Source organism: Hyperolius riggenbachi, chromosome 1 (assembly GCF_040937935.1).
Source record: "Hyperolius riggenbachi isolate aHypRig1 chromosome 1, aHypRig1.pri, whole genome shotgun sequence".
In the NCBI taxonomy this organism is placed as follows: Eukaryota; Metazoa; Chordata; class Amphibia; order Anura; family Hyperoliidae; genus Hyperolius; species Hyperolius riggenbachi.
The window spans coordinates 148695359-148710575 of record NC_090646.1 but is presented as its reverse complement, the minus strand read 5'-3'; the positions used below and the strand labels follow the sequence as shown (position 1 = coordinate 148710575).

At 41.0% G+C, this 15217-nt stretch overlaps 1 protein-coding gene across 2 annotated transcripts in view; it reads left to right on the top strand.

Annotated features, from left to right (window-relative positions):
* TRAPPC11 (trafficking protein particle complex subunit 11) overlaps positions 1-15217 on the top strand; it is a 91777-nt gene that overhangs the window by 49310 nt on the left and 27250 nt on the right. For both annotated transcript variants that reach the window (XM_068278731.1, XM_068278732.1), the window contains 10 exons: positions 1325-1404; positions 2249-2327; positions 4332-4386; positions 5310-5455; positions 6735-6796; positions 6882-7014; positions 10077-10207; positions 11718-11873; positions 13153-13340; positions 13421-13569. In XM_068278731.1, the coding sequence (XP_068134832.1) occupies positions 1325-1404; positions 2249-2327; positions 4332-4386; positions 5310-5455; positions 6735-6796; positions 6882-7014; positions 10077-10207; positions 11718-11873; positions 13153-13340; positions 13421-13569 (1179 nt within the window). The remainder of the gene's footprint in view (positions 1-1324; positions 1405-2248; positions 2328-4331; positions 4387-5309; positions 5456-6734; positions 6797-6881; positions 7015-10076; positions 10208-11717; positions 11874-13152; positions 13341-13420; positions 13570-15217) is intronic.

Here is a 15217-nt window from a genome sequence, read left to right as displayed (position 1 = left end):
AAAGAAACATGGAATTAGGTAAAATGTACAAGGTGGTGCATAAAAGACCGGCCCGGCTGCCTGTCATGAGAGTGAGTATAATGGCAAACCACCACTGGCTAGTCCCTGTGTGCCGCTAACTCTCTCCCTGCTGTGTGTGTCCTTATTGAATCCTGTGTCACCTGCATTTGCTTCCGTAGGAGTGTGTTACCCATACGGCAGCAAAGAGGACACGCACACACAGGAATAGATTAAGAGGCGCAAGGGGGCCGGCTGGCCAGCGCCTGCTTTTATATTCGCTCTTGTGACAGGCAGCAGGGTCTTTCAAGCGACACCCTGTAGAATGGATAATTATGGTTAGCAGGCAGCGCAAATGGAAAATATTACATCTGCCAGTGCATGTTTCCATTATTCCCTAGTACAAGAGGTTTTAGTCTGAGCACTGTGGCATTTTCCTCTCATCTGTTCACTATGATAATGAAACTGGCATATAATATGAGATGTTAAGATAGTCTTAAAGTGAATCTGAGCTGAGAGTGATCTAGAGGCTGCCATATTTGTTTCCTTTTAAACAATACCTGGCATCCCTGCTGATCTATTTGGCTGCAGTAGTGTCTGAATAACACCAGAAACGAGCATGCAGCTAATCTTGTCAGTTCTGACAATATTTTCAAACGCCTGATCTGCTGCATGCTTGTTCAGGGTCTATGGCTGAAAGTATTAGAGGAAGAGGATCATCAAGACAGCTGGGCAACTGGTATTGCTTGAAAAGAAATAAATATGGCAGTCTCCATATAACTCTTACCTCAGGTTCACTTTAAAATTCAGCAGCCATTACATTTTCAGGCCTAGGTCACATTCAATAATTGCCACAGTCTATGTACCTTGTTGCCAGCAACAGGCAGTGCACCGAAAGTCCGAATAGCAACATGGGGAATCCTCTCTGCAATGCTGGCAGCAAAGAGCACATGCTCCTACTTGGATATCCAGTATCTCACAGTATACCTCAGTATACCTCTTACATTTTTGATAATATGCTATTATAACTTTTCATGGCACAACACGGAAGATATGACACTTTGATACAGTGTAAAGTAGTCAGTGTGCACCGTGTATAACATAGAACAAAAAATGTGAGTGGTGTACTCAGGTTTGTGAGATGCTACAAGTCAAAATCAGAAATCTTTTTTTTTTTTTTCAGTTACAGCTTTATCAGTACTGAACATTTTAAAATAACAGAATTCCGTTTTCTGTCACATGACCATGTGTACCAACTGTCTAGTATTGCCTAGCATTAATTACAAAACGCTGCACATAATGGATCCTTTTTATGTATCCTTTGCAGGCTTTGACCTTTCTGATCCAGAGAAAGAGAAAGCAGGGATTCTTGCCCTTCAGCTTAAAGAAAGGGAAGTCATTCACTCAGTAAGCACCTGTTAATTAATCTTATATGTTATATGTCTATACACATCAGTTACAACATCAAAACTACCTGCCGAATATCATGTAGATCCCCTTCGTGTCACTTATACTGCTCTGAACTGGTGATGCATGGACTCCACAATACCTCTGTAGATGTCTTGTGGGATCTGGCACTGGCAGCAAAGTTATGAAGTGGGACCTCCACGGATCATACTTGTTTTCCCAGCCCATTCTGCAGATGCGTGATCAGACTGAGATCTGGGAAATTCAAAAGCCAAAAAAAGTGATTCACCTGACCTTGGCCACCTTTTACCGTTGTTCCATCCAGTTCTAAGGCTCAGTAACCAATTGCAGGTGCCTTCAGCAGTGAACCGGGGTCAGCAGAGGCACTCTAACTGGTTTATGGCTATGCAGCCCCATATGCAGAAGGCTAAATTACACGGTGCGTTCTGATATCTTTCCAACTTAGACATAATTAACCTGGCCTTGTACAGTGTACACACTTCCAGTTATGGCCAATTTCACCACCTTTCAGATCCTTGAATTTCCATTTTTTCCTGCTTCCAACAAATCACTTTAATGAACTGGCAGTTCACTTGCTGCCTTATATACCCCACCCCTTGAAAGATACTGTTGTAATAAGATACCTGTTCTTTACTTCACCTGTCAGTGGTTTTAATGTTGTGGTTGATCAGTGTACATCAGGGTCACACCCCCAGAATGTTATACACTTTATCACTTTGAATAATAGTGCACTTTATTACACTATACTACATTGCATGACTTTCCCACCTCTTCCACTGTAACCTGCTGTATATTCTCACCATTGCTATTGTATCTTGGCTAGGAAATTATCATTAGCCTCCTCAGCAGTGCCGTGGCCCAGTTCAAGAAGTACAAGTGTCCTCGAATGAAAAGCCACTTGAGTAAGTACTTCCTGGATGGCAGAAAGCTACAAAACTTAAAAGTAATGTATAGTGTTAACTTTTTCCTTTTTTCTCTTACTAATTGAAGTACATAAAGTTGCATTATTTTTCTTGACCACTGTAAAGAAAACTCTTATCGACACAAAAAGTTACCAGATTTAATGAATAAATAGTTATTCACTTTATGTCCTCTGTAGGAATTTCGTACACAGAATATAAACAAAACTTCTTATGAACGGCTAGGAAAGCAGGCGGGTAAAATGCTAAACCAATTAAACCGTCCTCTTGAAAGGGGGAAAAAAAGCTTTACATTTTTTTTTCATATCTACTCACAACCAGTAGGTGGCACTCTTTACAAAAATTAAACATTTTTATTAATTATTTTTTTTTTGTATATCATAAAGAAGAAGTCCTGTGCATATGAAAGGAGAACATGATACAGTACATAAAAAAATGATTTTGAACAATAAACATAAAGCAAAAGAAAACTAGAAACAAACATTTTGTAATATTTAAAGGGACTCCGGGCACCTCTCATGGGCATGCCTTTAAGACAGACGACTTCCAGCAAAGTCGTGCTATGACCCCTCTGGAGGAGCCTCTTGCACTGGCCATGCGTGTCACTTCCTCTTCCTGCTTCATTCAGTGATGCACTTCTCTAACAGAGAAGACAGAGATCCACGTTCGGCTGGCACATCGATGCAAATAGTCCAAGATGTTTTATTCCATCATCGTATGCACAAAAATATGACTATTGTTTCGGGGCAGCGGAGGGTCCCCTTCATCAGATACAGTGCAGACATATGATGGAATAAAACATCTTTGACTATTTGCATCGGTGTGCCAGCCAAACCTGGATCTTTGTTACTGGAAGGATGTGGCTTTTTGCATCTAGGCTGAGCACCCGAACATACACGGTAAGGTGTGCCTCTTCAAGAAATTTATATTGTAACAGAGAAGACAGGGGTGACCCGGAAGTTATAACATAGCCAAAATGGCAGCCGCGATTTTTAAATTGAAATCAAACGAAAACTATTTGGTGTAGAACGTCGATTGAGGCATCAAATGAAAGAGGAGAGCACAAGCATCTTTAAGTGCTTTGCAGTACTGGTCGGAGTCTTAAAGGCATGCCCATGAGAGGTGCTCGGAGTCCCTTTAATTTTTGTTATGTAAAATACTTTTTTTTTTTTTTTTTTTTTTTTTTTACTAAATGGGATCAACTAAAAAAAAAAAATTACACTTTATAACTTTCACCTGCCATTGATGGGACTCTTATCCTGAAATGTAGTTGTTTGTTAAGCTACATATTCTCATTGCTTTGTTCTTTGCACTGCTTCATGAAATAAACTCGCAGATGGGAGAGCTATCATATAATTTGTGTAAAAATGTCCAGTCTGGCTGAAAATATAAATAGTGTTGCTGAATGCTTATCATGCATACACGCCATGTTTTTCACTGGGTACCCTAATTTCACATGCTAATAGCATGTCCTGACCTCTACTGGTGGGTACATTCATTACCGTTGTGAGCAATTTCTGCGCAGGGTGAAGCCTTAAGAAGGCTCACACTGTGCCTGCACAAACTGCTGCCCAACAGAAATTATTATTCCCCCTCCAAGTTGTAGCAACTCGGGTGAGACACGTAATTTGGGCATCGGCTATTGCCAGCGGCCAAATTACCTTTTTCTTTTGGCTTATGGTACAGTGCCCAGTTGAAATTCTGGGTGCCCAAAGCAGCTACGCAGCGCTGGCACCGAATTTGGATGCCTTGCTACTGAACATCCTTCAAACTGAATAGGAGGGAATAGGTGGCTGGAGGAGTTTCCTAGCACCAAACATAATATACTGTGGATGCAGATGCATGTACAGCCAGATTCACAGCTTGCCTTCTGCACACTCACCCCAAACTGAGGATGACCAACCTACAGATGACCATAGGCATAACTGAATGATCTATTTCTCTGTCCATTCTGCATGGTATTTATTTTTATTTCTGCTTCTGCAGTGGTACAAATGGGGGAAGAATACTACTTTGCTAAGGACTATTCTAAGGCGCTGAAGTAAGTCTCAAAATGGGTGCAAATTTGTTTATTGATGACCGCTAAAACTGCAAACTGCTTGCTTTCATAGATGTTCACCCGAATTATGTTTATTGGGTAAAGTGAGTGATTTTCACTGTAAAGGTGCCCATACATTACTTGACTTTCCACCAAGCGATTTAAGATTAATCAACAGTAGTCTGGTTGAGGGAAAGTTGCTTCCTTCTCTGATCAAGCTGAACAATGTAGTGCCTCCATGCTCTGAAAACAAAAGGTCAATTCTGCGTCGATTGAAATTATGTAAACAGTAGCCAATTCCCTCACAATTAACCAATATTTATTTTCCATCCTGCCCGATTGCGTAAATTGGTTGAACCTGCCAATTTCCATTGATCACGCAGAATGGAACATAATCGATTCTCCCCTGATACGATAAAATTAAGAAATTGAATAGTCGATTGAGCAGGAAAATTGAGTAATGTGTGGGCACATGTGCTAAACTAATGGGTTATTTATGAGTTTGGTTTTCCAATAAAGCAGAATAAATTCTATGCAAACAACCTTTCATTATATTCACATATTGTAAACCTTACAGTGTCCAACCAAAATAAACCTGTGCACACAGCTTAGTCTCCTATATCACAAGACAAGACAGAACATTTATTTTCTCTGATTCGAAGCGCTTCAGGGCTTCAGCCCACTTATGGCACTCTCCCAGGGTGACCAGTATCATTAGGGAGCCTTGCCCAAAGACTTCTTACTGTTTTCATCCTAGCAACAGCCTTAACCAGTAAGCTATCCAGCTGACAACAAAAGAGGAACCAAATAATGTTTTGTCTGCATTCTAGCTGATCCATTAGATTAGTGTCCCAATAATGAATTTCTGATGGGTGTGCAGAAGGAATACAATCTGTAGATGTACAGCCTGCTCTTGTCTTGCACAGGTTATTGGACTATGTCATGTGTGACTATCGCAGTGAGAGGTGGTGGACTCTGCTGACCGCAATACTGACCACAGCTCTGAAATGTGCCTATCTCATGGCACAACTGAAGGACTACATTACTTATTCTCTGGAACTGCTTGGAAGAGGTATGCTGCTACTTAACCTGTCTGTGTTTTCATACTGTAAAGTACACTAGTGCCTTGAAGTTGTAGAAGATAATTGCTTACAATCACTTGCTCTTGCCCAAGATGCAAAACCATAATGCCTTCCTTCAGGACAGATGGCAGAGCCACGCAAATCATTCCTTCTTGCATTCATGCAGTAAATATATTAAGGATATAAAAACTGTTATGTTCTTATTCAGAATCCAGCGCTGCGTAATATGTTGGCGCTTTATAAATACAATAAATAAATTCAGGTTCTAATATTATCTGCAGGTTAAAACTCCAAAGGCGATACAGGGGACTATACTTCAGATCAGGTGTTTTTGTGGCTACACTTGTTATGGGCGTGAAGATCATGATGGCCACACTTGTTTTATGACCCTTGTGAGATGGGCCCCAAGGTTGTAAGGGGCAACAAGGGAACATGGGGGGGGGGGCATCACAGTTTAGCAGGAAGACCCCATGAATTGTAGTTACGCTACTAGGCGTTTGGTTTAATAAATATCTATTTTGCTAGGCTTTTCAAATGAGCTTGCTGAGTGGAAAGTGACTGGATTTCTTCAGGCCACTAGAGCTTCTTGCCACATGGGGCAAGGATGGAATTAAAAGTTAAGATCATAAACTGCAGATGAAGACATGTATAGTTAGCTTCTGTTATACGTTAATTTTTGTTTATACTATCTTAAAGTAAACCTGTAAATTAGAAAAAAGCAAAAGTTAGTTACTTACCTCCTGTAGAGTGAAGCCTTTAGATCCTTCTCCCGACCACTGATCCAAATGGATACTGCACAGGTGTCCTGCTGTCCTGCGAAGTGAGGCCACGCTTGTTTAAGGACAAGTGCACCACCGCGCGCACTCTAAAGCTCAACAAACACCATACAATCTTAGTTGTACAGATTTACCAAATCTATGTAGTATAAGGGCCAACAAATTGAAAATACCTTGAATGATTGATTGGATAAGCTCTTATACTACATGAAAGTGGTAATATTGAACAACCAAGATTGTATGGTGTGTGTTGAGCCTAAGATGACGCCCTTTACAGAGGATTTAAGGCTCTCCCATCGCTGGATTAGTGGTGGTAAGGGGGACAGGGGAAGCTTCTGGATTATCCAGAGGCTTCTCTCTGCTGAGGTAAGTACCCATTTGGCCATTTTTTTTCCCCTTCAGGTTTACTTTATGATTATTTAAAATGAGGAATGCCATGTGTACAGCAAACCATGCAACTGAGTCCCTAATGGAGTCTTAATTCTACAAACAGCTTCAACACTGAAAGATGAGCAGAAGTCCAGGATCGAGAAGAACCTGATCAATGTGTTGATGGTGAGTTTGTCCCCAATACACATATATTAAGATGGTTTTCCTGATTTTGACAGTTTGTGGTTTAACAGCTTTCCTCGTTTTGCAGAACGAGAGTCCTGAGCCAGAGCCGGAGTGTGACGCCTCCATGGTGAAAACCGCACAGCGATTGTGGACAGATAGAGTTTCATTAGCGGGTAGCAATGTGTTCACTATTGAGGTTCAGGACTTTGTGCCCTTTGGTATGTATCTGAAAGCATTAGGCCTGTTACCTATGTGTAGTATTTGCAGGATTTGTTCCATTCCAGCTGAGGATAACTGAAGGAAATAGTTTTTGTACTGTTCTTCAAGAGAATTACCTTATATACATATTAAAAATGTGTTTTAATGGCTAACCCCTCCAAAAAGTTCAATTTCAGGGTCTGTCATCGATATAAAGAGAGAAAAATATATTGTGCCTGTTTTTACTTGAAATATGAAATAATTAGGTTCAATAGAACAATAATTAATCTGATTGGTTATTTAAAGTTAAAATCAGGCCCGTAGTTTCTTCCCGCATCTATACTTACAAATGAAGACTGAAGGACATGCCTAAAGGTAGCCATACGTCGTGCGATTTCGGCAGCCAGTCATCCAATAGACAGATCTCACTCTGATCGAATCTGATTGGAGAGAGATCTGTTAGCAGTCATAAACCCCAGGTCGATTCCTGACTGATTTAAGCATGAAATCGTTCCGCAAATGGGCTTGTGATGCTGCCTCATCGCCCCTGGCCGTGAGCCGCCCCCCTAATGTATATGTACACCCCCCCCCCCGGTTCTCCGTGCAGTTATACTTTACCTGCTGCCATCGCCTGCTGTAGCCGCTCTCCTGAATTTGCGCACCACCTGGTTGCCAGCACATTGCGTTATAGCACGTGGGGCGCATGCATGACTCGCCCTATGTGCTGTCGTGCAATGGGCCGTCAATCACATGGGGCATACAGGGAGTGCAGAATTATTAGGCAAGTTGTATTTTTAAGGAATAATTTTATTATTGAACAACAACCATGTTCTCAATGAACCCAAAAAACTCATTAATATCAAAGCTGAATATTTTTGAAAGTAGTTTTTAGTTTGTTTTTAGTTTTAGCTATTTAGGGGGATATCTGTGTGTGCAGGTGACTATTACTGTGCATAATTATTAGGCAACTTAACAAAAACAAATGTATACCCATTTCAATTATTAATTTTTGCCAGTGAAACCAATATAACATCTCAACATTCACAAATATACATTTCTGACATTCAAAAACAAATCAGTGACCAATATAGCCACCTTTCTTTGCAAGGTCACTCAAAAGCCTGCCATCCATGGATTCTGTCAGTGTTTTGATCTGTTCACCATCAACATTGTGTGCAGCAGCAACCACAGCCTCCCAGACACTGTTCAGAGAGGTGTACTGTTTTCCCTCCTTGTTAATCTCACATTTTATGATGGACCACAGGTTCTCAATGGGGTTCAGATCTGGTGAACAAGGAGGCCATGTCATTAGTTTTTCTTCTTTTATACCCTTTCTTGCCAGCCACGCTGTGGAGTACTTGGACGCGTGTGATGGAGCATTGTCCTGCATGAAAATCTTGTTTTTCTTGAAGGATGCAGACTTCTTCCTGTACCACTGCTTGAAGAAGGTGTCTTCCAGAAACTGGCAATAGGACTGGGAGTTGAGCTTGACTCCATCCTCAACCCGAAAAGGCCCCACAAGCTCATCTTTGATGATACCAGCCCAAACCAGTACTCCACCTCCACCTTGCTGGCGTCTGAGTTGGACAGGAGCTCTCTGCCCTTTACCAATCCAGCCACGGGCCCATCCATCTGGCCCATCAAGACTCACTCTCATTTCATCAGTCCATAAAACCTTGAGATATTTCTTGGCCCAGTCTTGACGTTTCAGCTTGTGTGTCTTTTTCAGTGGTGGTCGTCTTTCAGCCTTTCTTACCTTGGCCATGTCTCTGAGTATTGCACACCTTGTGCTTTTGGGCACTCCAGTGATGTTGCAGCTCTGAAAAAGGCCAAACTGGTGGCAAGTAGCATGTTGGCAGATGCACGCTTGATTTTTCTCAGTTCATGGGCAGTTATTTTGCTCCTTGGGTTTTCCACACGCTTCTTGCGATCCTGTTGACTATTTTGAATGAAACGCTTGACTTTTCGATGATCACGCTTCAGAAGCTTTGCAATTTTAAGAGTGCTGCATCCCTCTGCAAGATATCTCACTATTTTTGACTTTTCTGAGCCTGTCAAGTCCTTCTTTTGACCCATTTTGCCAAAGGAAAGGAAGTTTCCTAATAATTATGCACACCTGATATAGGGTGTTGATGTCATTAGACCACACCCCTTCACATTACAGAGATGCACATCACCTAATATGCTTAATTGGTAGTAGGCTTTCGAGCCTATACAGCTTGGAGTAAGACAACATGCATAAAGAGGATGATGTGGTCAAAATACTAATTTGCCTAATTCTGCACTCCCTGTATATCCGTGCTATCTTTTGCTGTCTTGTAATTAATCAGGCTGACAAGCCAGCTGGAATTTCTGCCTATAGTATTCCATCAGCTATGAGAACCTTTAATGCAATTCCTTGTACATGTTCATATGTACATGAGCAAATCAGACTTAGACCCTTTTCCACTTGTGTGCTGCGTGCAACATAGGTGATTGTAGCAACGCATGACACTTGTGTTGCTATGCAATTCTCTCCGATGGGGTGCAGATCCCATCAGTTTAAAATAGGTGGAATCACACTGCACTTACACAACCGTGGGCCATTGATTCTAGTTGCGCCCCTGAATGCAGTGCACGGTTGCATGCAAGTTGTGTAAGTGCAGTGTGATTCCATCCATTTTAAAGTGATGAGATCTGCACCCCATCGGAGAGAATTGCATAGCAACACTAGTGTCATGTATTGCTACAACCACCTATGTTGCACCCAGCGCACAAGTGGAAAAGGGTCCAAGTCTGATTTGCTCATGTCCATATGAACATGTACAAGGAATTGCATTAAAGGTTCTCATAGCTGATGGAATACCATAGGCAGCAATTCCAGTTGGCTTGTCAGCCTGATTAATTACAAGACTCTTTAGTCCAGTAATATTACTGAGAGAAATACTGGGGTTCTTTTCAAGAATAAAACTAACCGTATTGTCTGCTTTCATTTATCATTGATGTGTTCTTTTTTTTTTTTGTTTATTTGTATGTTTTTGTTAGATATTATGCGGTCCTCCACTATCCCACTTCTGACAACTTTTATTCTCCTACATTTTAGTACAATGCAAAGCCAAGTTCTTGGCCCCAAGTTTCCATGTTGATACACCAGTTGAGCTGTATGTTTACCTGAAAGCTGACTGTCCACACCCGATCCGCTTCTCCAAGCTCTGTGTTGGGTTCAGTAACCAGGTAATGTGCATGTTTTATTCACACAAGTGACTTGCCCCACCCAGAGTCGGGACCAGGTCCTCCAGCACCCAAGGCTGAGACACCAAAGTGCACCCCTCCATCCCTCTCACCCCAGCTGTCACACACTTATTGCAGTTAGATTGAGGCGTCCCAGGGCCCCCAAACCCCCAACACCTTACTCTCTAGTTATCTGGCTTGCAGTCACAGCCATGTATCCCCTTTTATTATTTCTCTCTCCTTAAACACAATAGGGGAATAAAAGCTGAGTGAAGTGTGCGCCCCTCCTACACTGCGCCCTGAGGCTGGAGCCTCTCTTGCCTTGGCCCGGCCCTGGCCCCACCTTTTTGTGACCCTTCTCCCCGGCTCAGCCCTAATCTACAGATTGTGTGTTGTGTTACACATTTAGCTTCATATCACTAATGCTGGCCTCATACAGGTTTGAATGCAGTCATCAATACAATTTGCAGAACAGTCGTTTACAAATGATTATTCGTATAAACGATTGGAAATGATTGTTTGGGACCATTTAGAGACAAAAATCTCTAACCAATCTGATCAGATTGATGAAATCGATCTGATTTTCTGATCAATCCTGTCAATCTGATCGGGGTGGTTGGGAGATTTTTGCCCATTAGTGGTCCCAAATGATCTTTTCCAATCGTTTATAGAAATAATCGTTTGTAAAGGATTGTTCGGCAAATTGTATCATTAGTGGCTACCTTTTAAATTATTTTAAAACAACTTCAAAGAGGTATTAAACAGAAATTTGCCTTCTTAAAACAGAAGAATTGCAAATACCTTCTGTTTTAAGAAGCAAATTTCTGTTTTCATAGCATATTATTTAGAGAGCTTTTTGTTCCTTTTCAGCCCCTGTCTCTGAATTTTTTTTTAAATGTAGGGTGCCGAGTAATACTGGTCCAAGCCCTGTTCCATAGAGGTATATTAGTCTATATGCCATGCAGTGATGAGGACCAAAATGGCCGAAACAGGCTGTATGCATGTTGGATTGATGTGTAAAGTATATAAGCAATCGTCTTATTATAGATCAACGGTTTTGCATGTGTGTCGGGCTTCCAGGGGCATAAAGAGATGATTTACATATTCGTTACTGATGCATCTTGGGAAATCAGTTGCTCACTTTAGCTCTTTTTTTTTTCTTTTTTTAAGAAGGCAAAATTACCATATATTTTAAATGCAGGTTAATAGTACTTTATAAAGTCTCATTCAGTGTACACTAGCATTTAGATAATAACTGAACCCTGTTGTGTTTGGATTTTTTTTTGCAGGATGCCAAAGACTTATAAATGGCTTCTGTTTTGGTTAACTCCCCCCCCCCCCCCCTCCCCCCTTCCCTCTGCATATTTCAGTCACACTCAATTACCTCCCTTGTTCTCTGCTGCCAGAGTAAATGGCTTTAATTAGACTGCACTTGACTCTTCTGAATTTCCTTGTTTACATACTGTAGATCCTGATGTTTTTAATGCAGTGTCTGTCTATTCTGACATGACAGGAATATAACCAGTTCTGTGTGGTGGAAGAGCAGTACCAAGCAAGCGATGTACTGGAGCAGTCTGCACAGGGGACAATGTGCCTGGTGCCAGGAAAGACCAGGAAATTCACCTTCAAATTTGTAGCCAGGACTGAAGATGTTGGCAAGAAGATTGAGGTAAGTGAAAGTACTTTAAAAAGCCAGAGATGACTTGTGAAAGGTTTGTATGGATTCCTGAATTAGATGATGCGTAGAAATACTAATGCAGAATGCCTTAAATGCTGTTAAAGGATGTCTGTCGCGAAAATCTTAAAATTTAGTAGAAATCTGCCAGAACCGACAGGTTTTGGACTAACTCATCTCCTCACGGGGGTTGGTTCACAGGGATTTCTTTATTTTTAAAATGCACTTAGTCAATGACAGTTGTTTTGTCCAACTGCCAAAAAAATGTGCGGTGGCCAGGGAGGCTGGCCACCATCTTTGTATAAAACTTTTTCAGGGAGTGTCTTTATAAAAATTAATAAAGAACATGCTGAGAATCTCCTGTTTACTAGCCCAAAACCTGTCGGTAATGTCAGACTTATACTACCTACTGTAAGTGACAGCAACATAGGAGAAAAGTAATTTATGGCTCATGTAAGAAACATACCTCTTATTTGTATGTGTTTTTAAATGTTAAGATTTTCGCGACAGTTCCTCTTTAAGCAAATCAATTATCAGGTGCTTATAAGTTGTAGAGCACTTGCAGTTATAGATGGGGCGATACCTCCTGTTTTTCCTGCAGTACACTTCCGGTGTTGTAAAATTAAAGCACTGCTATGTACACCACAAAAATTGGGTGCAACATGAATGTATTGCACACTGTGTAGCATAGCATATGATTCTGTATTTCTGAAGTTCTCTCTAAGGCCCCATTCACACCTAAAACCGCAAAATGCCGGCGATTACCGCTAGCGTTTTACAGGGGGTGATTTTTCCGCGATTAATGAGGAAAAATAACTCGACACTGCAGCGTTTTGTGAGCGATCGTGATTAGCGGTGCTATGCATGCTAATCGCCGTCAAAAGCTTTTACGGTTAACACTAACCGCAAATGCAGCGCTGAGAACACTGCCATAAGCTTACATTGGCTAGCAGTTTTTAAAAACAGCTAGCGTTTTGCGCTGAGTGGAAATCGCGTGATTCCCGCTCAAGTGTGAACCAGATTGCTTCTAATGTGTTCATCTGCCTCAGGTTCTCTACCAGACACCTGGGAATCTGAAGGCTCTGCGCAGTGTTTTGGGTATTCCCAGCACTGCATTATTTTGTGAACCGGTCTATTTCTTAGTTGAATTGTCTCCCAAAAAGCTAAAGTCCAGTGTTTGGTTATCACTGCTTGTCTGGATTTACTATATATGGATTTTGATAAAGATTTAAGAATTCCCGGTGAGCAATTTGTGTTCTTGCTGCATTGTCAGATTACATCAGTGGATCTGATCCTGGGGAGTCAGGTGGGTCGCTGTGTGATCCTGAACTGGCGCGGGGGTGGTGGAGATGCTGCCTCCGCTCAGGAAGCTGTACAGGCATCACGTTCTTTCAAACGCAGACCGAAACTACCCGAGGCCGAAGTTCATTGGGACAGCATCACAATCCAAGCCAGCACCATGTGAGTTGGAGCTACAGCATGCATCTAATTCATCAAGTAGGCCGAGCAGCACTTGAGCATCTAAATGTTTCTGCTTTTAGGATTATTTCCAGAGTACCGAAGTTGTCTGTCACGCTGCGTCATGAGCCTCCTGCATTAAACAATGAAATGTACTGCCTGATGATAACCATACAGTCTCAGGAAAACTCCACCATAAAGGACGTGAAGCTCACTGCTGGGCTGAAGCCAGGTGAGTCCACTTAAAGCATGGAGGCGTTGTATGAGAGGAACCAATATATAGGAAAAAGTAATACTAAGTAAACAGATTCCTTATGTAGCTTAAAGTGGCCACTAACGATAGAATTTGCCGAACGATTGCTTACAAACCATTCTTCGTATGAAGGATCGGAAATTATTATTTGGGACCACGCGACGCTAATGGACAAAACTCTCCCAACCAATCCAATCAGATTAATGAAATCGATCTGAAAATCAGAGTGATTTAATTAATCTGATCGGATTGGTTAGGCGATTTTTGTCCATTGGTGGTCCCAAACGATCATTCCCATTCATTTGTATGAAGAATCATTTGTAAACAACCGCTCTGCAAATTGTGTCATTTAGTTCTGCATCTACCAGGCTTCCACCATGTTTGTTTCACATTCAGGCACAGTAACAACTTTTTTGTATAGTGCTTTTTTTTTTTTTTTTTTTTTTTAATATAGAGTATTTTGAGAATAACGTCAGAACCAACACTTCAGTGGAGCTGAAGGTTGGGGAATAAAGCTTTATATTTAAGAGTACTAATTTTACCTGAGCTTGTGGAAAAAACTGGCAGCCTTGTTTAATGGTTTGGTTAGTGTTCGCTTATAATAGCTAAGCCATGAATCCTGTAAAAGTGTATTTTTATTTATTTTTTTATTTAAGGTTTTAGTTTTGATAGTATGTGTGTTGTCCATGAAATGTATTTTTTTCCAGGTTGGGGATACGGGTGGTGTTTAAATCTAGGGACTGTTTTGGGCTTGCCTTATGGCCAGTAAAGCTATTGATATCCTTAAAGGACCACTGTCATGAAAAATGTTAAAAGTTAAAATACATGCAAATTCATACAAATGTGTTTCTTGCTGAGTAAAATAAGCTATAAATTATGTTTCTCCTATATTGCTGTCACTTACAGTGGTTAGTAGAAATCTGACCGGTTTTTGACTAGTTCATCTCTTCAAGGGGGATTCCCAGTATTTAATTTATTCTTTATAAAAGCGCTCCCTGGAAAATATCTATACAAAGATGCCGGCCACCCACCTGTTGGCACAACATTCTGGCAGTTGGACTGAGTAACTGCCGTTCACGTAGTGCTTTTGAAAATAAAGAAAACACTGAGAATCCCCCATGAAGCGATGGGCTAGTTCAAAACCTGATAGTTTTGATTTCTACTATCTACTGTAAGTGACCTCAACATAGAAAAGTAATTTATAGCACATTTTATCTAGGAGAAATGAACTTTTTATTTGTGTTTTCATGTATTTTAATTTTATTTCACGATTGTGGTCCCTTTAAAGAAAACCTGAACTGAAAATTAAAAGTCAAAATAAGCATACACAAGTCATACTTACCTTCCATGTAGTCTACTCCTCAGTGTCTTTCTCCTGTCCCGCGTCCTGTTTGTTCACTGATCAAGGGAATTTTCCGTCCTCCATTTTGAAAATGGCCATTACCCCATAACAGCTTTCTGGTCAGCACACAGTTAAACTGTAACATCGCCCACTTGAGCCATAGGAAAACATGGACATTACCTGGTACATCAGTTTTCCTCTCAGCTATAACTGACAGCAACTGATATTTTACTGACAGCAACTGATATATTTCAGATCTGACAAAATATTGTCAGAACTGGAAGG